The 22739-nt window shown below is 38.2% G+C and overlaps 1 protein-coding gene across 2 annotated transcripts in view; it reads right to left on the reverse strand.

The window, feature by feature from the left end:
* Aoah (acyloxyacyl hydrolase) overlaps positions 1 to 22739 on the reverse strand; it is a 217728-nt gene that overhangs the window by 188749 nt on the left and 6240 nt on the right. For both annotated transcript variants that reach the window (XM_028789279.1, XM_028789280.1), the window contains exon 2: positions 4431 to 4526. In XM_028789279.1, the coding sequence (XP_028645112.1) occupies positions 4431 to 4526 (96 nt within the window). The remainder of the gene's footprint in view (positions 1 to 4430; positions 4527 to 22739) is intronic.

Raw genomic sequence — 22739 nt, forward strand, 5'->3', positions numbered from 1 at the left:
GAGAGAGAGAGAGAGAGAGAGAGAGAGAGAGAGAGAGAGAGAGAGAGAGAGAAAGTGGGTACATGACATGAGGGGGTGCATGTGGGTTCTTGGGGTACAAGTGGGTTGTCAGGCTTGCATTGCAAGCACCTTTACCCAGTGAATCATCTTACTGGCTTTACTTGCTTTTTATTTTGCAGCAGTGTTTCAACATAGTGCACAAGATACTTTAGGACTATCTCATGGGTTTTATGACCTCAACCTTCCAAATAGCCGGTACCTCAGGTATGTGCTAAAATGCCTAGTACAGCTGTTCTTTATTCTGACAACTTGGTTTTAGGTGGTAGTTCTCTCCATAATATCAACGTTTCCCAGGGTGATGCCCATGGCTGAGTCACCTGTATTTGGTTGTGACACATAATGTACCACCACTCTGGAAAGCAAGCCTCCAGTATAAGAGTCTGGGGGGGGGACACATTTAAACCATCACCAGACCACAGAAGAAAGACTTTGGGCAAAGTCTGAATGTCCAATAATAGGAGTATAAATCAAAGACATGGATATAAGAACAATTGAGGCATTGTCTTAATGAGTATAGATCTTAAAAACAAAATGCTGAATGAAAACAGGATGTTGCAAAGTGATGCTTAATTATTGATGTAAAATTAAAGCCTTCACAAGGGTGAATAGTGGAAAGGCAATGAGATGAGGGAAGCAGTGGAGCTTTGAAATCTCTCTGAGCCTTGCTGCCCTTCCCCCTCCCAACAAAGTACTTAGCTAACAGGTAACACAGAAAACAGTTAAAACAAAATTAGGAGCCAAATAAACACAACATAGTGTTATGTAAAGATGACCTATCTGTATATGCTCCCAAGGAGAGACCAGAGGTGTTACATGCTGAGTGATTCAACCAGAAGCCAGCAACTGAGCTCAAGAGGAATTTAGCCACAGGACCTAAAGTCAGGATTAAGGATTTAGAGTAATCTGATACCCATATAAACTCTGGAAAGGACTCCCAGATCCCTTCTGAGCAGGGCCCACAATCAGTGTAAATTGCTGAGTTGCCTAAAAATAGAGTTGAAGGAAGCTCCTGGTGAAAGTGGCCAGGGGAAAGATGCAGAGTCTGAGCAACAAGCAACAGAGATGGCGCTCCAAGCATTTGGAAACACCCTTCTGCTTCTTTCGAAGAGCTTTTAAAGACTAATTTCACAAAAAAATTAAGCAATAGAAATGTATCTAGGTCAACTCCCATACAAAGCTATTATAAGAAAAAAAAAGAATAACATTCCTACAGATAGTAAAGGCATGCCAGAAATCATGCCAAAGAAGAGATTAAAACGGGAGTTCAAAATGAGAGAAGCCATTAATAAAATGATATGACATGGAAGAAATCCAAGTTAGAAAATCTCCAATAAGGGATAAAAGAAATCAAGGAGGAATAGAAATTATAAAAGAAATGAAGTTTAAACTAGAATGAATACAGAGCAAATTGAATAGACATTGACTTCAGAGAAATAAGGATGAAGGAGGAAGAGATTTAATGATATGACATCAAGGCGGGTGTTACAGTGTGGTTTGGGCACTTGGCTAGTGGACATGGCATCCTTGGTGCCACCCTAGCACTCAACACACACCCCCATACACACAGATGGGAAAGGATTCAAGAGCATGGTAAAGATGGGCAATGAAGAATCAATACACACATAAAAGGAAATCCCTGAAGAAACCCAAACCAAGGAAACTGAAAACATAAAAAGCCTTTCCTTCAATTAGGAAATACATATAGTTGAAACCATTACATGCCCAAGAACTTGAACATTCAATAATGAACACTGAAGTACTTCTCTGCTTACATCACTAACTTCCACAGAAAACAAGACAAAAGATATCATTGGAAATGCTTGGCAAGCGTAGCAACTGACCTGAAAGAAAAAGACTAGACTGACATTAAGCCTTTTATTTTTTATTTTAAAAATATGTATTTACTTTTATTTTATGTGTATGAGTGTTTTGCCTGAATGCATGTATGTATACCACGTGTGTGCTGGGTTCTCAGGGAAGCCAGAAGAAGGCCTTGGAGCTTCTGAAACTGGAGTTACAGGCAGTTGTGAGCTGCCTGATATGGGTTCTGAGAACCAAATCTGGGTTCACTGTAAGAGCAGCACATGTTTTTAACTGTTGAACCATCTCTCCAGCCCCACACTAGGTGTTTTGGTAATTAAGAGTTTCTTGGAAAGAAATCATATACCAAGGAGTTTTTGGTGTATATATATGTATATGTGCATGTATTTATTGTATGTACATGTGTACATACATGTATTTTCTATCTCTGTCCACAGAATAGGCCTAGAAAGATTGACTATTCAGTATAATTAAGATCCCCAAGTACCCAGCTTTAGTTTTAGTATAGGACTTGCCACAACAAACAAAACACTACCACAACAAAAAAACAGATTCCTAAGAAAAACAACTGATTTTAAGCTTTAAAAATGTTCCAGACAAGGCTGGAATACCTGGCTTTTCTAGCTACTGAGAAAGCTGTTCAAGGTTATTTGAGCTCATAGTCAAATTGAACAGGAGATTCTGATCTTCTGGTCAAAGAAGGGGTTATTTGTGCTTCTATAGAATAATGGTTGCATTTGACTGGAATCTTCAAGCTATGTTTAAATCATGACTTCATATAGCATTAAAGAAAATGATTAATTTGGGATGATAGTAGAAAACCAATGTACTCTCTTGAAAACTATTATGTAAAGAAAAAGAATAATTTTTCCTGATTTTAAAAATTGAACTATATATTCCAGGAAAATATTAAAATAAGATGATAAGGGAATAGGTCAAAGGTAGTTCAATTAAGAATTGATCAGTTAAAATATTCAATGATATACCATTCAATATGTTGATACATTTCAACATGAAGCATCAACAGCCCACTAGAATTACAGAGAGGAGGGAAGGGGGGAAAGGGAGAGAAAGGAGAGTGGGGAAAGAGAGAGAGAAAGAGAGAGACACTGAGAGAGACAGAGAGAGAATGTATCGCATATCATTTGCCAACGGAATCAAACTGAAGTGTCCTGTTCAAGGCTCTGAACCTAGGTTCCAAGTCTGAGAAACTTTAGAGCTCAGAAGAAACATGTTCTGTTACACTGAAGGCATATATGAAGTCAGTAAATCTCAGGCTCTAGAAAATGTTACAGGACAAATTTCATAGCTAAATTTTATGAGAATGGAAAAAATTAAAAGCTAAGCTGTAGATTGTGATAGACCTTGGAAATGTAAAATTAGGGCATGAAGACAGTTATGTTAAAACTGTAAAGAATCACGAAGATACAATTATTGCAAAGTCCAGATGTTTTCTTTTGCAGGTGGCTAGAAGAGCCATGACTGTATGGAAGACATGGATGGGACCTGTGAACATGATAATTCTTTCTTGTTTCTGACCTGGGCTATTTACATAGGAGCTTACCTCTCTAAAATGGAACACTATGCATTCACTTCATGTAGATTCTACATCTGTTTTGTTTTATGCAGAAAAGGTTTTAAAAATTTTAAAAATAACTACAACTTAAGGAAATTAGTTCTGGGGCAAACAATGGTCCATTGGGGATAGTGTAAGTAGGTATTGTATATGCTATTCTCTCTAAGCCTTTCTTTTTTGAATTCTAAATATTCTATCCTGTAAATGCATACTATGAACAATACTATTCTCAGAAAATGATTCTTTGCTATTGACATGGGGTACTAAATAAATCAAAGATACAATCACCATCAGGCTACATACCATACTTAGCAGAGAAAAAAATAGTGTCAGCCTTCTTGATAAAATAGTTTCTGCTAAGAGAAAGAAAATTTGGCTCTCGAATATATAACTATTATGTATACAGAAAATAGGGCAAATATTTTCTTTCTACTCAGTCTGAAACACAAATATACAGCGTTGTAAAATCACTTATCAGTGTCTTGGTTTATAGGATGAACGAGATGGTTGACTGAGATCCAGGTGAGATAAAATCGGTGTCTCTGATACCTTCCCCTTTGTGGTTTTGAGATAAGGAATCCTTTCAGCCTAGTGTCTGTATTAGCAGTACTGTGAGTGTCTGTGAAAGTGAGTACAAGCAAACATAGAATTGTTTATTATTTTGACTTCTTAATATTTAAGATGACTATCATCAGGTGGGAAAATCATTATCATTGTGATATGCTAATGTTAATTGGCCATTTAACATTTTCTCCCTAAATAGCTACAGTGATGTCTGCCATGATTGAAAATGTCAGACAGAAACTACCTACAGTGGACATTTTATTTCAGTCTTTATAAATGCCATGAAAATAACGAGCTAAGGAAAGCACAATCAAATTCTTCTCTGTAAGACTTCACAGGGTGCAAACTCCCTCTTGGTGATTCACAGAGCAGACAAGCAGACATAGCACTAAGGCCCTTGCAAACGTACCAGGCAGGTAGCTGCAGAGTCTCTCCATTGCCACCTCGACCGAAGAGTTGTGAACTTCAGCCAGTTGCTCAATCACAGATATCACCACCACACATCCTGTGGGGAGCAGAAGAACATGTCAGCAGTTCACCAGGTTCTGGAGGGTTTAGTAGAAAGACTGAATGCTTAATGGCATCAACTGAGGTGCAAAACTTCTCTTGCTTTTGCCTTTAAATGTCTATTGCATACCTAAACGCACTGGGATTTATAAGGAAATGAGAAATGTAATAAGAAGACTGTGGGTTGGGGGCTCAGAAATTCAGGGTTGCCAGAGTAGCTAGGCTACCAATAAGCTATGTGACCTTGGGGAAGTAATTAATCTGGCTTATTCTTCAGAGAAATTAAGAGAAAAAAATGATAGAAATTAAGAGAAACATGTGTTTCCATGAGATAGGGCGTGGAAAGTTGTGCATACTATATAGGTTTTAACTTCTCAAATCTCTGACTTTACAACCTTGGACTCAATATCCTCCAGTTTTAAGCCTTGGTTTCCTTATAAAGCAGGAAATAAGATGTTTTCTAGAGTGCAACTGTTCTGATTAATAAAAATGATAATGCAACTGAGTGTGCTTTTGAAATATGACACCCTGTGAAACATCCCAGGCCACAAAGCTAACACTAGAAAGTATAAAGCAAATATGTGAGTGTCTAGAAGAAAACATGGGCACAGTAGAAATGTATTCTTTCTTTTACTTTAGCATAGAATAAATATGACTCCCCAGGGTTGTTAAGATCACATGTCTAAAATGTTTCATTACTTACCTCAATCTATCAAACTGATGGAGAGATAGAAATATTCTCTTCCTTAAAAGAAGAGAATCCTTCTTTGTATAAAAGTATTGTCTTGGCTCAAGATATGTAAGTGTATGAGAAGTTGCTAGAGTTCATTCATATGAGAACAGCGGGCACATGTTAGCAGATTTGTAGCACAGACACTTCGTATGAAGAAGCTGACTAAAAGGGAGACTGAGAAGGTCAGTGAGCAGGGCCCACAACTTACATAGAGTGTTGTTAAATCCAAATTCCCACCATGGCCCCCTCGAGAAGGTGAGCAATGCTACTGGACGTTTCTAGACAGAAAGAAATAAGGCCATCTATAAAATGAGATACAGAAGTGAGAGCTATTCACCTCTCTATAGAGACTCAAGTGCCTGACAGCCTTTGCTTACACTTGCCGTCCCCTCAGATCGAGGAGGTAGTGCCCACTAGACATCAGATACTGAGACCTGTGCAACTGACATGCTCTTGGGCTGATAGGACCCACTTGTTGGTGTGTTTGGTAACATCAATCATCAAGACCGACTGGCTATATTTTCTAATGAATTCACCACCATTGAGAGTTTTCTTACATCACCGTGGATTTAGTAGCTGATACTGATTAATATTCTCTGGCCTAAAAAGCATTTTCATGTATATTTGTTCTGTTTTTAAAATAGAAACACAATGAAATCTCATTTTAGAAAACAGGATATGAAACATGATAGCAAGATAATAAACTGCTCAACTTATCTGGTATGGCCAATTGCACCTTCATTTTGAGTATGTCAAGTATATTCAAAACTGTAAACTGCAAATGGAACATGATAAGTAGTTTTACTGCAATGCAGTTGGAAAGGAAAAGGCTTTGAATGAAACAAAGCATGGGTTCGAATATTGAATCAGTCATTGGCGAATGTTGTGACTTTCAGTGGTCTGCCTACCTTTTGAAACTTTATTCTTGAGTTTCAAGTGGACTCCAAGTTCCTTTTTTTCTTTTTTTTTTCTTTTTTTTTTTTTTTTAGTTTTTCGAGACAGGGTTTCTTTGTGTAGCCCTGGCTGTCCTGGAACTCACTCCATAGACCAAGCTGGCCTCAAACTCAGAAATCTGCCTGCCTCTGCCTCCCAAGTGCTGGGATTAAAGGCATATGTCACCACTGCCCAGTGGACTTCAAGTTCCTTAACAGTGGAATGGAGTCACTATCCTTGTGATTGGCACAGGATCTGGTTCATAAAATAGGGCCAAGAATTGTTTACTGGCTTGAAGTGAGCCTATCCAAGAGCTTGCCAGGGGTGCTTTGGTCGCTAGTTGCTGGGGGTTTCCTGGGAAACGATTAATGCTTCCTTCTACAGCTACATCCCAGCTCTGCTGTCTAGCTCATTTATTTCAGTTCCCACTTCTGGACAACAAGTAGCTTCCCTTGAGCCTGACAGCAGATTCTATTGGAAGCATGCTTGATGTGACGTATGTAGTCAGCTCTCCGTCAAACCAGCATGCAGTGCTCTGGAGCACTTTCTATGGATGGTGAGCCACATTGATTGATGCCTGAAGTAGATTCAAAGCAGGGTGGACATGGGGTTCAGAAAAGATATGAGAGGTCTTGGTGCTGTCACCAAGCAGAGATTTCATTGGGAATTGACTCCAATATTCGGCTTGTTGCTATTATCATTCTGAACATCTTAAATAAAAAAAAATCCATTACTGCTCACAAAATAATTTGCTATGGTTTTTATTAAAAATATTTTCATTTGAGCCCTTAAGCAGATAACAAAGAACTATGGGTGATTTTCACAACTGAAGTGTTAGGAGTATTTAGAAGTTGGACCAGATCCCCTGTGAGGGTAGAGTAGATATTTATTAAAGGAATAATGATAATAATAATAATAATTATTATTATTATTATTTCTTGTTAAAAATAAGATGATAAAGGAGCATAAAAACATTTGTGAATTGCCATGATGCCTCAGTTTCCCTTAAGACACCATTCTTTGAGATACTGAATCTTAAGAGGAATCTGAAATTAGCATGTTACTCCCTTCCCATGCATCTATACTGTGAAGTAAGCTCATTTTAGTCCCACCCCTTTCTCAAAGGCTCTGTTTTTATAAGCTGTTTTCCATCCCCTCCCTTGTTAATCATACCTTCATTTCTCTACCTAATCAGTAGCCACATCACTTTTCTCCTTTTTCTCAGAACTCTATACAGACATCTGTCCTTATCTGTGACAGACACATTCTAGAACTCCACCCAGGTACCAAAATCTATAAATGTGCAAGACCCTTAGGCCATCTATGCCCTCCTAGATCCTTTAAGTCACCTCTTGGTTACTAATAATACCCAGTGTGCTGTGTATAGTCTGTAAATAGTTGTTAAACTATATTGCTCAGGGAATGGGACAAGAGAAAAAAGTCTGTACAAGCTCAAAACAGACAGTTATAACACATTTTGATCAGAGGTTGGTTGAATACACAGGTCTGTAAGCCATGGACATAAAGGGCCCACTGTACTAATGACCTTGACCTGGCATTAGATACTCTCTGATATCAGCTTCTTGGAGACAGAAGAGTTAGTTCCATTTTTCTACCACTTCAGAGACACCATGCAAACACATGTTTACTAAAAGAGGGAGTAAAGAAAGTCTTTGGAAGCATCCTCAGCACTGTGAGGTGAGGGACTGCTTCGTGAAGGAGACGTACCTGAAAAACCTACATAGGATTATTTTGTGGCTAGAGAAACTACCTCACTGGTCCTCTCTATTCTCCAAGTATTTGGGCCATCATAGGAGGGAAGATGAGAAAATCTGTATACAGACTCTCTCAAATCAGAGGACTCTTGTAACATCGCTTTAACAGAGTAAACATACATTCAACTAAAGAAACTTGTCCTAGGCAAGAAAATACTAGAACTTGGTAGACTCCCAGATAAACAGTGTGATTTCTATCTACGGGGCAGTCACACTTGCCAAATTTATAACAACTTAATGGTAATTAGCAGCTGAAGGACTAGAGAGAGGTAACTTTGCAAGAGACCATGCAGAGCAGAAGGGAGGAAAATCTCTCTCAGCAGAGAATCAAGACCTGCAGCCTGAAAGAGTATGACAGAAGACTCACGTATTTCACAATTTAATTAGCAGATTTTCTTTTTCCTTTATAATTGAATATTATAGTTTGTTATAATTAATGGCCTAAAAGATAAGCTAGGATGCAAGGTGTGAAAACCTGATCACCATTCAGATCAGCAGGACTGTTGGGGAACATAGGACATAAAGGGACACTTCTTGGAGTCTGATTTTCAGAATGTCCATTTCAGTGGACCCATGGATTGAGATTTCCCTTTCTTGAAAAATCCACTCCAACACTTATTTGTGTTTGTTTTAAACCATAGCTTAAAAGGATGCATACAAAGTGCCCTGGGCTCCTAGACACCAGTCTGCTTCTTTGTAGTATAGGTACAGGCTTTCCTTTTGACTTTGACACAGAGAAATTCCATCAAAGAATGACGGTTGCAGCCCCTTAGCACGGCTGGCTAAAATCGGAAAATCATTAGGCAGATAAAAAGGAGGAAGGTCGGGGGGGGGGGCGGGGGGCATGAGGAGAAAAAAGAGAGAGAACAATAAAATCCAGTTGTCTCTAAAGACCAGGCAAATCCTCCCATGCCCATCTCTTTGCCCAGTGCAGAGTTATGATCAAAAGGACCCCACAGACGTGCAGGTAATGGGGTTTGAAGCACTGAACACCCTGACTGAAAACAGCTTTGATGAGGAGGTCTATCTTCACCTCCCTCCAGTAGGCTGTACTCCCTTCAAGTTGAATCATTAATTTGGGCTCTGCAGTGAATGTATTACATTCTTTAACAGCAAGAATAGAGGGATGGGAAAGGACTGAGTTATTTTTAAGGGGCTGGCCACTAGGAATTTGACCATGCTCCACTGAGTAGATGGGCAACCCAAATTGTACTTGATGCATTTGAGGGGTGACACACAAGGTTGGAGGGAAGACCTTGGAATAATGGAAGGTGAGTATGACCAGGGTGCATTGTGAAAATTTCCCAAATAATTTATAAAGATATTATATTTGGAAAAAAATTAAAAGCATGGAGGGCTTGCCTACAGTCTAATAAAAGATTTTACTGCCTTGACAAGCTAATGATTGTTTTCCTGGAAGAGACATGTGTGCTCAGTAATCTTTCCAAGTACAGATCACTCTCAGGCCAGCCATAAAAGGCCTGGCTCTGTTGAAGTGAGTGTTGAATTTGGAAATGAGGACAGGGGAGAACTATGCAGTTTACTCAGTGGTCTCTGTCTGAGATCTTATCTGTGAAATACTCCTTTTTATCTGCTGTCTGAAAATAGTGAGAGTAACAGAAGCAGACACCCCTGATTTAGTGAGGAGGAAAGCAAATGGGCCTGAGTAAAACTACCTACAAGAGGGGTCCACTTCTGGCCACATACCTAAGACAGCTCACTGAGGCCTGGAATTCTGCCTGTGTAGTACAGTAAGAATGTGGACAAGATCAACTAATCTGCTTCTCATAAGGGGTGAAACTTATTTCACAGCCCTTTAGAATGTTCAGGAAGTGAGAATGACTTGGGGTAGAACACATCCCTCAAGGGACTCTGTGTCTCTTAGTGACATTTGACCTCTTTTAGGTTGTCGTTACACGTCAGAGGCCTGCCCACTAAGTTTTATGAATAAGGCCATTCTAGATCATCCATTCCTGCCTTTTCCTCATCTACCAGTTGTGTTCAGCTGCCCCATGGTCCTAGGCTATTTCAGCCGCCATCATTCAGTGAGACCCAACCCACAGAATCCTGAGCAAGTAAATGATTCCCATGTGTTTGTACCACAGAGTTGCAGGGCTACAGTGATGCAACCAATAACATGCACACAGTGCCTGCAGCCGAGGCACATGTAACAAATGTTACTTCCCTTCCTAGGTGCTGGGGCAGCCATGTGGGAGAGACAGACAGACGACTTCATGAACACCTTTTGAGATGCAAGTTCAGAATCTTATCTATGAAAATGTGTGTTTTTGTCTTTTCTAGGGCTGAATTTACATTTGTTGTAAATAGCTAAACTTTCCCTACATTTGGGTAGATTCTAAGGCTCTGTGCCCTTAACCTAACCGCCACTTCAAATATTGCTTTGGATGAGAAAATGCCCAGCAAGTTCCAAACTGTTGACTGTGCCAAGAACATTATCAACAAGAGAGCACCATATTAGGTAGTTACTGGCAAATACAAGAACTTGAGGCATTGGAAAGCAAGCAGAAGGCAAGCAAGGAAATGAGAAAAAGTAAGCCCAATGGAGATGAAAATGAGCATGAATACCAGTGATTTACACTTATATACATTTGCTTAGAAATATACAACCAAGTTCTCCTTTTAACTTTGTGTTGATAATTCTAGACCTTGGATTCTTTTTCAATTACAGCTCTATTTTATTCAGTTCTCCTACCATTAAATATTTTATCCTAGTATAATACATCTCAATGGTTAAAAACTTTATTGATCTAATTATTATAAATTTTACATTAAATTTTTATAAAAATTTAAATAAAAATTAAAATTTTAATGAATATGACTTAAAATTTCTCTAGATCAGCTTTCTTTATTAATAAGGCTAACATAAAAACAAAATGATTTCCCACTATTTGAGAAATTACTGAATGATAAGGTAAAATTTTATAAGTCTATTTTTTAATGAAATGGTTGGGTCTCCTAAATTAATACCCGTATCTATTAATGAATATTATTCATCCATAGATAAAATTCAGCATAACATATGTGTCTATTTTCATTTTTACACATGCAAGTGCCAAGAAAGATATTTACATAAATAAATAGTAATGGTGATTTTTTTTATATAGAAAAATCACTCAGCACTTTGAACTTTGTCAGAGTTACATACCAGAAACTAGGATGATCATTGAAAACTACTTAAAGTGATTCAACCCTACCTCCTCCCATCTTGGGACCATTACTTGGGTTCTTTTTGCTTATTTCTTCTGGTCCCTGGGCCTCAAATAGGCTGACTAACTCTGTAAAACAACAGATAAATAATTTGGTAGCAAAACCTATTCAGATACATTATCATAAGTTAGCTATGGAGGACCATGAGACTCAAGATGAGGTTGTTACTTTATCCAGGGTGTTCCCAAAACCCATCTCCACCCAACCTAAAAGAGGGGACTTCCGCCCCTAGACATAGCAGAGAGAGGCCACCCAGAACCCCCTCTGACAGGCGACCTGAATTCTTCCTTAGGCTGTGAGGCTAAGCACTGCAAGGGAATATCAATAAAAGTTAAAAATATCTCTCTGGATTCCCTGAGGGACAAGCCTGACTGCATAGGGGTTGATGTCAAAAGTATCCCCTCTCCAGGAAAAGACATCGGGAAGAGTATGGCCCTCATGCCTCACTGGACAACAACAGGGGGACTGGAGCCACTACAAGATCCCCTTCAATTACTGGAGGTCAGGCCTCTATCCCCACCTTCGAAAGATTAGATTTGCCACAACCTGTCTATACTTAGAGAAGGGAGGAGATGTCAGGGGCGTCCCTGCTTATACACTGAAGACCTAAAATCAGCCATAGGCCTAAAATCACCAATAGGCCTGTCATACATGTATACTAACACCAAGTCTTGAGTCTCTGTGGATAAACACTGAATCAGATGGCTATAAGCTATTGTAAACAGGCAGTTTTTGTGACAATTTACCAGCCTGAGTAGTCATAGACTTTGTAAATAGGTAGCCTTGGCAGATAATACCAACTTAGATAAGGACAAGTGAATCATAGGCAGAGTCATAGTGACCTATTCCCTGAACCCTCACCCAGCCCATACCCTGTTCTGAAAGATATCTGTATTCCCCCTGAACACCCAGGCTCCAGTGTCATCCCCTTCCCTACGTCCTGCCTTTTTCTGTTTATAACCCCTGTGTGAATGAGTATAAACTACAATTTGAAAAAAAATAAATTCTATATATATAAAAAAAAGAAAAGAAAACTACTTAAAGTGATCTATAACCTGAAAACTTTATTGACTTCTCTAGTTTTTCTGAATGAAATAAAAATCAACTAACTTAAAAAACTATCATTAATCAATGAAGTCTTTCAGGTGTTTTGGTTTTTGCTTTTTTTTGTTTGTTTGTTTTTTGTTTTTTTTGATAAATATACCCTTAAATTAACTAACACTTACCTTTTAATTATACTTATTACCATTTTGCTTATGCTTGTTAAAACTAAAAATTTAAGAAAGTGAAATATCTCTATTTTCCTTTCATTTTGTATATATGACCTTAACAAATGCGTTTGTGTGTGGCATTGGAAATGGTGAGGGTGGACCTTGCTCTTGATCTGGGAAGGAAACCATTGTTAAATCTTCAATAGACAGCAGAGCTTTCATACACACCTTTTATCAAGTTGGGGGAGTCTACTTTTTTTCATAATTTGTTGAGTTATCTTAAGAGAGCTTGTCAAATAATTCATATTTTTGCTGGATTGGTAATGTATGCTCTTTATTTTGCTAGTTTAGTGCATTCTATTAATCAACATTCAGATAATAAGTCAGCGAAAAATTTCTAGCAAAGATACCATTTGGTCATAGGGTACCTAGCATCTGTTTAATTCTATATGTTGCTCAATTTATTTTGTGTTTTAAGAGATTTATTTTAAAATCCATGTTTATGCAATTATGTTATGTAAAAGTATGAAGTGTTAACTCTTTCTTGTGGTGTCTATCTGGGTTTAACACTAGAACAAAATATAACACAATGTAGGATATATTCCTTTCTCTTTTATTTTATGAAAGGAATTAATTACATTTCAGTGAAATTATTTCCTTCCTAATATTTTCTGAAACACATGAATAAAAACAGCAAGTCTGGAGATCTCGTGAACTTGGCTGATGTCCCTTAAACTCATGTTTTTCTTGGAATTTGATCACATACCTTCTTTGGAAATGGGGTATTACTAGTGCAACTTGTGGGGATCAGGTCATGCTAGACTAGAGCAGGCCCATAGTCAATAAAGCAAGCATTCTCACAAGAAGAGGCAATGACACATGCAGAGGAGAAATGTCACAAAGAACAGGAAGACATGTTACCCCAGAAGGCAGGAGACAAGCATAGGTGACTTCAGGCCCCCAACCTCCACAACTGTGAAGGAATTTATTCTTGTGGTTGCAGCCAGCCTAATTGTGGCAGTTTTGTTGTTTGGTTTGAAGTCCAAGAACACTAATCCAACTTCTAATTATTAATTTAATCTTTTACCTTGATACAGGACCATTCAGGCCTTTTATTTCTTAAGTCATTTCCCAGTGCTCTGATCCTCTTTACAATTTTTTCCCTATTGTATCTCAATTCTTGACTTTCATGACACAAAATTGTCCATAATGTTAGTGTACAGGCAATTCCACTGGCCTGCCCTCAGGGACCTAGCAGTTGCTTATGTCATGACTTGCCTCTGCAACCAACCACCTAGTGCCCCAGGTTTGTGTGTGTGTGTGTGTGTGTGTGTGTGTGTAAAAGACCCACCACTAACTCAGCTTTCTCTCTGTTCCAGGGGTTCTGTCTCCCTCTTTCTGTTCTTGCCCCCCCTTCACTCCGTCCCTCTCTCGCTCCCTCCCTTTTCTCTGCCCTCACAGCTCTGCTTCTGCCTGTCTGCCTGTCCACTCATCTGCTTTATCTCTTCTCCAGGTCCTCAGTCCTCTCCCCTCTCCAGTAAGCCCACTTTACACCAGGTCTGTTACATGGCTTAATTTCTCAGGGGTGCTTCTTGGTTTAGGCTGCCAAAAGCACCCCTTATCACGTTATACTTCACAACATAATATTCTATTATAATCATTTTAGTTTCTTTTGGGTATATAGTGATGCTTTTGTTGAGCTTTTTGAAAATTATATGTATCAATTTTAAATGGTAAGTTCACTTAAAAGTTCCTTGATTTTGTGCATCTCCTCTAGTAACAATATTTGGTTTTCATTAGTGGACTTGTTCTGATTTTATTACTCTTTATTCTGATATTTATTTTCTTTATGTTACTTAGTTTGGGTCTGAAGCATTGGATTCTGAGGATTCTCTGGATTCTTGAGGTAGAATGCAGGTTCTTGATTTTAAATATTTCTTCTAAAGAAAGTTACATTGCTCTCTAAGCATGATTTAGCTGGCATCATAAGCCAGCTTCTTTTGTCATGTTTTAGACATAAAATATGTTACTTTGTTTTCACATTTCTCACTATTGAATTGTAATTTGATAGCTAACTATATGATTTCAATCCTTTTAAAATAAATTTATGCTTACTTTACTGTATAACCTGTGCTTTATCACAAGAATGTCTTAATATCATCTATAACAGCCTCAAAACTACATCACAGGATAAATGTAACAAAGGGGTGCAATGAAAACTTAAAGCCACTGAGAAAAGAAATTGAAAAGAAGGAAAAACTTTCCATACTCACGGATTGGTAGGACTGAGATCAAAAATGGCTATTCTACCAAAACCAATCTACAAACTCAATGGAATTCTCTTCAAAATTCCTGTGTAGCTCTTCATGGAAATTGAAAACATAATCTTAAATTTAATATAGAAACACAAAGGCCTAGGGGTGGTCAAAGCAATCCTGAACAACAACACACAAAACAAAAACTGTAAGAGATATCGCCATTCCAGATTTTAAGTTATACTAGAGTTGTAACAGTGAAACATGCATGGTACTGGTATAAAAACAGATACATTGACCAATGAAACAGAACTGAGGACACATGCATAAGCTCTGAATACTATAGTCATTTCATTTTTTGACAGAAGCCAACAATACGTATTGGAGAAAAGAGAACTTCCTTATTATATCATGCTGGTCAAACGGGAGATTGCCTCTAGAAGAATGAAACTAGATCCTCATCTCTTACACTGCACAAAATTCAGCTCCAAATATATCAAGGATCTCAACATAAGACCTGATGCTCTAAATTTAACAGAAAGTAGGCAATATCCTTTTACTCATTGGCATAAGAAATAACTTTCTGAGTAGCATCCTGATAGCACAAGCTTTAAGATCAACAATTAAAAATGGTAACTTCATGGAACGAAAAAGCTCTACAACAAAGGAAACTATCATTTCAGTGAAGAAGCACCTTATAGAATATGAAAAGAAATATTTACCAGATCTATATGATAGAGGGTTTCTATCTACACTATACAAAACAAAACAAAACAAAAAACCCTAAAAACAAACCAAACAAAAAGATTGTGAAAAACTAAACATCAAAAATAGAACAAAACAAAACAACCAAGCCAATTAAAAACTGGGGCATTTAACTAAACTGAGTTCTCAAAAGACAAAATACAAATTGTTGAGAAACATTTTTGAAAACGTTCTGCATCCATACCTATCAAAGGAATGAAAATTAGAAGTACTTTGAGATTTTATCCTTCTTCAGTCAGAATGCTAAGATTAAAGACAAATGACAACTAAAGCTGGCATGGTTGTTGTGAAAGTGGAACATATATGGGTGGGAATGCAAACTTGTGTAGATGTTATGGCAACCAGTGCGGAGGCTGCTCAGTAAGCTAGAAATATATCTACTCCAAGATCCGTCTATACCAGTCTGGGACATTACTCAAAGGACTCCATATTCTACTTTAGAGATTCCTGCTAATCCAAGTTCACTGAAGCTTCATTCACAATAGTCAGGAAATTGAAACAGCCTAGAAGTCCGTCAGCTGATGAATTAAAATGTGGTATATTTACACAGTGCAGTATCATTTGTCTTTTAATAAGAATGAAGTTATAGAATTTTTAGGTAAACGAATGGCACTGAAAACAATCACTGTGTGTGAGGTAACACAGGTTCAGAAAGACTAACATTACATATATTTTTTCATGGTGGATGTTAACTTTGAATCTTCAAATGCTTGTGTTTCATTAAAATACCCATATAGGTTAGAAAAATCACTGACAGTTACAGGGAAGGGCTTTCAAGGAAGAGAATGTAAAACACACTGGTATAAAGGGTTAAAAAGGAATAGTGGAATACAAAGGGTTAAACGTGGGTTGAGAGAGAGCAAGGTAGAGAGGGATAAAAAATACTAAAGACCTTTCAAAAAGTTGTATGAAAATGTACTGTTGCCCTTTCTGATTGAAACTTATCCTTGATCCACAAGGTGAATCCTATACCCTGCACCATTATCAGAGCAAGACCTTATGGCTAGACAGCTTCTAGGCCATAGGGAAGAGCTTACTATTATGGTGCTAGGTGGATATCTATGATTTATCTTATACCAGTAGAATAATGCATCTATCAGGCTTCATCATAGAATCTTTTGTTTGTAGCATATGACATGGAGATCTATAATTGGCCAGTGTTGGGAAACCCTGCTATTTAAGGTCACAGTCTACTATGTTCAGATAGCTCTTCTGAGCTCAGCACAAAATGGAAGACTTCTTTTTCCAGCAGGGTTTCCTATTTTCTGCCCGGCCTTATCTAGGTACAAACCTCCACACGCCCTACCTGAGGCAGGTCACATAGCCCTTACCAAAACTACAAGTTCAACTTCCTCTTTCGTGATAAGAACCTGCCCAGCAAGTACCTGGGATTCCTGGGATAACTCTTTATGCAAATCAGGCAATTCTCAGTACTTTAACTTCCAGTCAATGATTTATGTTCACCCTGACAACTCCTTCCCACTCTCCAAGGTTCATATATAGCCCTTGTTCACTCCAAATAAAGTGTATGTGCACAAGAAGCTATTTCACTGAATTTCATCCAGAAGAGCTGTAACACTGAAATCCTTGGAGCAGGTCTTCTCCTCCCAGGACTCACAGTCAGACCACGATTCTGCAGACTCCACCTTTTCTAGGCTATGCTGCATCCTTCCAAACCAGTGTGAAATGGAGCCTAGACACCCTAAGAGAGGAAGCAGAACAAGGAATCACAGGCCAGGGTGAAGAAAATAAGAGACTGCAGAATGCTCAGCCTTGAATGTAACATGCAAAAGCACACGGACTCACAGCAGTTGTGAACAACATTCGTAGGTCCTTTATATGTCCTAGAAAGACGAAACTCCAGCACAGAGAGGGGAGCTGGACATGAAATTGCACTCCTAGTTGTGGAGGTACTGGCAATTATTAGCTGCAAGAAGAAATAAAGTTATGCTTTCTCTAAGAGTATATATAGCCCCTGGTACATTGATCAGCAGTTAACCACACATCCAAGAATATTTTGGCAACACAAATTTGTCTTGATGGATTCAAAGAAACAGACAAGAAAAGGACACAAAGGTGAGTTGGAGAGGGTCTTGATCAGAAAAATTAAGGCAGGAAGGGTGAAAGTAATCAAAATTTTAGGAAATTCTCAATGAACTAATGTTTAAAATCAATAATGGGACTGAGGAGATAACGAAGCTGATAAAGTGCTCGCTGTGTAAGAGTGTTGACCTGAGTTTGACTCCTAGAACCCATATTATAAACAAACAAACAAGCAAACAAACAAACAAAGCAAAGGTCCTAAAGTGCATCTCTGTTGTCGTCATTAGGTGGAGAACTCTGAGATGTTGACCAGGTCTTTTGTGTTGTCCAGACCCATATTCCTCAGTTTTGTTTAGTTCTATCTATTAAGACGTAAGAACTGTTCAAATCTTAAGGTATATTTCTGAATGCATAAGTTTCTTAACAATTTTGTGACCATTTCCTATGTTTTAAGTCTTCTATTAAATTCACATACATAGAGACAATAGAATATGCAATAAAAATATATATTATCTTACCTCTTATTGGTATAACAGTTCCCTTATCACTTTAAAATATGCCTCTTTATTTTTGTACTATCCTATAGCTTAAAGCATATTCTATAACACAAAATAAGAAGTCCTGTAGTTCCTCTTCTTTGTCAGATATTTCTCCATCCTTGTATTTTCAACCTTTTTATGCCTTTAAATCTAGGCATGTCTTTAGTGTATACAATCTAGTTGGATTCTACTTTAGAAAGAACAGCCTAGTTTGGATTATTTTGACTTTAGAGTGGTATGTGTGGTCCCCACAGAGAATGCCACTCTGTGAGATTTCTAGCTGCCTGTGTTGTTCACATGTGTTCTTGTTTTGTCTTCTGTCTTTGCTGGTTTTATTTTTTTTAATGTGTAGAAACAAGCATCATTAGTTAGTATTATTTCATTACCTTTATCCCTAGTGACTTTTTTAAAGCTAGAGTTTTACTTGAATGCTTGCTTTCCTCGTGAGTCCTGAATTATGTTTAGCTTCAACCTGTCAAAATTTATATCAAGCTAACAACAATTTAATTAGCATACAAGTTTACAGCTTTGCTCCTATATTGTTCCATTTCTTACCCTCTCTTTTGGTATAATTCTCTCATGTTGTTGACCAAACAATACAGTTACTATTTTAAGTAGTCTCATTGCACATATTCAAAAGCATATTTGTATGTATGAATATATTATCTTATATATACTATAATTCATGCTTTCTATCTCTTTCCTATGACTCTAAGTTACCATATAGTGTATTTTATCTCTGTTTAAAAGACTTCTTTTAGTCCCTTTTAAATTTTAATATATGTGCATGCACATGTGTGCATAGCATATACGTATGTACATGTGTATGTGGCATCTGCGTTTATATGAGTATTTTCATATATGCTCACAAATGTGTGTAGAAGCCAGGGACTGACTTTGTGTGTCTACTTTGATTGTGTTCCACCTTATATGTTGAGGTGTCTCTCATATGAACTTAGAGTTCAAGGATTTGGCTAATATAGAGAATCACTTTGTACTTGGGATTTCTTGTTTTCCAAGTAGAGGGATTAGAGGCCACGCTTGCCTAATATTTACATGCGTACTAGAGACTGGATTGTGGTCCTGATACTTGTGTGGCAAGGGCTTTACTTACTGAACAACTTTTCAGCCTTTATATTATTTATTTTTTAAGTTACTTAGTTTTATTTTATCTGTATGAATGTTTTGCCTACATTTATGTATGTGTGTGTGTGCGTGCATGTGTGTGCCTGGTGTCTACAGGGTTGTCAACCACCATGTGGGTGCTGGAAATTGAACTTGGGTCCTCTGCAAGGTCAGTAAGTTCTCAGCCACTGAGTCTTCTTTCCAGCTCCTCTTTAGTACTTCCTACATGACAAAAATTGCTTCTCAGTTTTATTCACAGGAAATGTGTTTATATCTTATGTTCATTTTAAGTTGCAGTTTAATATGGTATAGATTTCTGGATTACTAACTTTTGTCCTTTCTCAGCACCTTATGTCATTCAACTACCTTCTGCCTGCACAGCTTGGAAATGAGATAAGTCGTTAGTTATACTGCTTTCTTGTGCAAGAGATAGCGTTTATTTCTATTGTGTTCAAGGGCTTTGTATTGTATTGGTTTCAGGAGACTGGCTATGAAGTGTCAGGATTCATTTTGCATTTATTCTGTTTGAAGTTTATGAATAGTCTTGGATCTGTGGGTTAATATATTCCTTAGTTTTAAAGTGGTGTTGACTTTTACCTTTTCTTCAGACAGCTTTTAAAACTTCGTCTTTCTTTTTCCTCTCCTTTTAGAACACCCATTTTATAGATGTTGAGAAACTAGACATCATAGCACTGGCTCCCAAGGTTTGGGTTATTTTCCTTCAAGTCTGGTTTTCCTTTAGCTTTGTTTTGGATGATTCCCATTGATCTGTGTTCAAGGACTCTTCTGTGAATTCAAGTCCACCCAACCTATCTAGTGAATTATCATTGGTTTTTAAGTCTAGACTTCTCATTTGGCCCTTATCATCTTATGTGTCTGTTAGAAGTCGATTTGCTGAACATTGGCAAAATACTTTCAATTTAGTTCTTTCCTACGGATTTCTGTGATTACTTTGAAGTTCTTGCTAAAACTAGTCCAAGATAAGGTAATTAGCCTCTGGACCTGCAACTTTCTGATTTGCCCACAGTATTGAACTTCTAATCAATCAGTCTCTGCAGGCACAGCCTCTGTCCAGAAGTTTGGTTCACAACTTGAGAGTTGTAAAACAGTAAGCTTCTGTTTTACAGAAACAGAAGGCTATGGCATTGGAGCAACTTGTTTTTCTTTCCAAACTTGCAGAATGAAGTTTATTTATAAAAGCTTAAACATAAAAGCCCCTTAGTTGGGGTTGCTATTTTGCAACAAAACACTATAACCAAAAAGCATATTAGGGAAAAGGGGGTTTATTCAGATTATACTTCCATATTGCTGTTCATTACTGAAGGAAGTCAGAATATGAATTCATTCAGGACAGGGACCTAGAGGCAGGAGGTGATACAGAGGCTACGAGGGGGTTCTATTTACTGGCTTGTTTCCCTTGGCTTGCTCAGCCTGCTTTCTTATAGAACCCAGGACCACCACCAGTCCATGGATGGCACCACCCACAATGGGCTCTCCCACTGTTCAGTAATTGAGAAAATGCCTTACAGTTGGATTTTATGGAGGCATTTCCTCTACTGAAGCTTCTTCCTGTCTAATGACTCTTGGTTTGTCTCAAGCTGACACACAAAACCAGTCAACACAGTCTACAAAACTGAAAAGAAAAAATAACATAAAGCATACAAAAATCTCACCAGTAAATCTTATCCAGAAATCATTCTCTGTTTACTGATCTCTATTACATGTGCCAGGCTATAATGCCTGTTTGGAGAATGACTTTGGGCATAAGTCAGAGATTCTCTTATGTGTTCTTACTATAGTATTCAGTTTGGTGCTCTTTTACCTTTCTTTTGAGCATTTTGATGTCTGTTAAGCAGACTTATAAGACCTTCGTTCCTGTGTAGTTCTCTGAGGGAGAGCTGGTGTGTTTGATCTTACTTTGCTCACAATAACAAAGGGATTTGTGTATGTAATTGGGATGTTAGCCAATTTACCTTGAGTAACTGTTTTTTTCCTGAGTGGGCCTGAAATAAGCAGCAAATCTTTTTAACTGCAGAATTTTCTCAAAATGGTGCTGGACAGAAAAGAAATCAGTATGCTGCCAACCTCTTATGATGAACAGCAGCCTCTAAGTCATTGATAGCTAGTAGTTTTTGAGCAAAGGGACCTTGATTCTACAAATGGGAGATGTTGAATGCTCTCAGCAGCCAGTGAAAGTACGGACCTAAATGAGTCCTAAATAAGGGTTCAGCTCTGTGGAAGGAATGCACCCTTCCCCCCTGCACCCTTCTTTCCAGAGGCTCACATATTTGAATGTTAAGAAGGGTTAGGAGGGGTGGCCTTTTTTAGAGAACCATGCTTCAAAAGCCCCCACCACAACCAGTGTCTCTCTTTCTGTCTGTCTTCAGCTTACAGATCAGAATGTAAGCTCCCAACTGCTGCTCGGGCTCCATGCCTTCCTGCCTGTTGCCATGTTCCCTGCCTTGAAAGCCGTGACTCACCCTGTGAAACTGTAAGCAAATCTCCAATTAAATGCTCTCTTTTGTATGCTGCTATGGTCATGGTGTCTCTTCACAGCGATAGAACAGTATCTAAGACAAAATCCATCTGACATCTTGGTTTCAACACTTTTAATCCTGAGCAGAAAGCCCAGTTACACTATGTCTAGATTTCTGATGTGCAGAAACTATGAGACAACAAATACGTGTAAATTTGAGCTTATCTGTGGAGAACAATTTGTTACACATCTGTAGAAAGCCATGTGATGAAATCATTTCATTATTTATTTAAAAAATTCCTTAGTGTATGTTCATTGAAGAGTACTGTGCTATGTCAGTTTGTTTTCATATCAGTTTTCAGTCTGTGTCTAGAGGTCAGGGGAAAACTCGGGTGAATCACTTCTCTCTTTCCAGCTTGTGGGCTCTGATGGAAGCAAGCTGCCTCCCCTCAGGGCAGGGTAGGTGCCTTTTTAAAACTTCTTCTCCTCACTACTTCTGCCAAGTGCCTAGGGGAGATTTGCAGCTGCCACGCAAAGCTTCTGCCTTCCAGTCACCTCCTTTCCTTTTCTAAAGTATTGCTTCAAAGAGTCTCTTAAGGACTTCCCTAGGCTCTGTCTTAAGTGGCTCTCCTTGCTTCCTCTCACTGAGATAGGGAAGCTCCCCAGACTGTGACAATCCTTTCAGAATAGACTATGGATTTGTGAAGTTTCCTGTTTTGCTTACCTAGTAAAACTAAGTAAAACTACAGTTTTACCCATCACCCACCTCTTCAGGCACCTGTTATCACAACTGTCCAGTTTTTTTTTTTTTTACTGGAGACTCAAGGCTGCTATATCTATATCTCATTCACATCTTCCAAAAGTTGCTGTGAAATCTTTCTTTGTAGAGGAATCTCTGCTTTAGACCCCTCAGATTTACACAACATGTACTTTCCATATGGTAGCATTCAGTTTCCTTGGAGTCTGCTTGGCAATAAGTTTAATCTCCGGACTTTTTAGAACACAATTTTGGCATGTTTCTTTCTTGATTTTCAGAGTACTTGTGATGTGGTATCTCTACGTGTAACCTGATCCTTCACCCTTTGGCATTCTCATCCTGCTGGGGAGGAAGGTGCAGAGGTTTAAGCA

Source organism: Grammomys surdaster, unplaced genomic scaffold (genome assembly GCF_004785775.1).
Source record: "Grammomys surdaster isolate TR1022 unplaced genomic scaffold, NIH_TR_1.0 125807, whole genome shotgun sequence".
Taxonomy (NCBI): Eukaryota; Metazoa; Chordata; class Mammalia; order Rodentia; family Muridae; genus Grammomys; species Grammomys surdaster.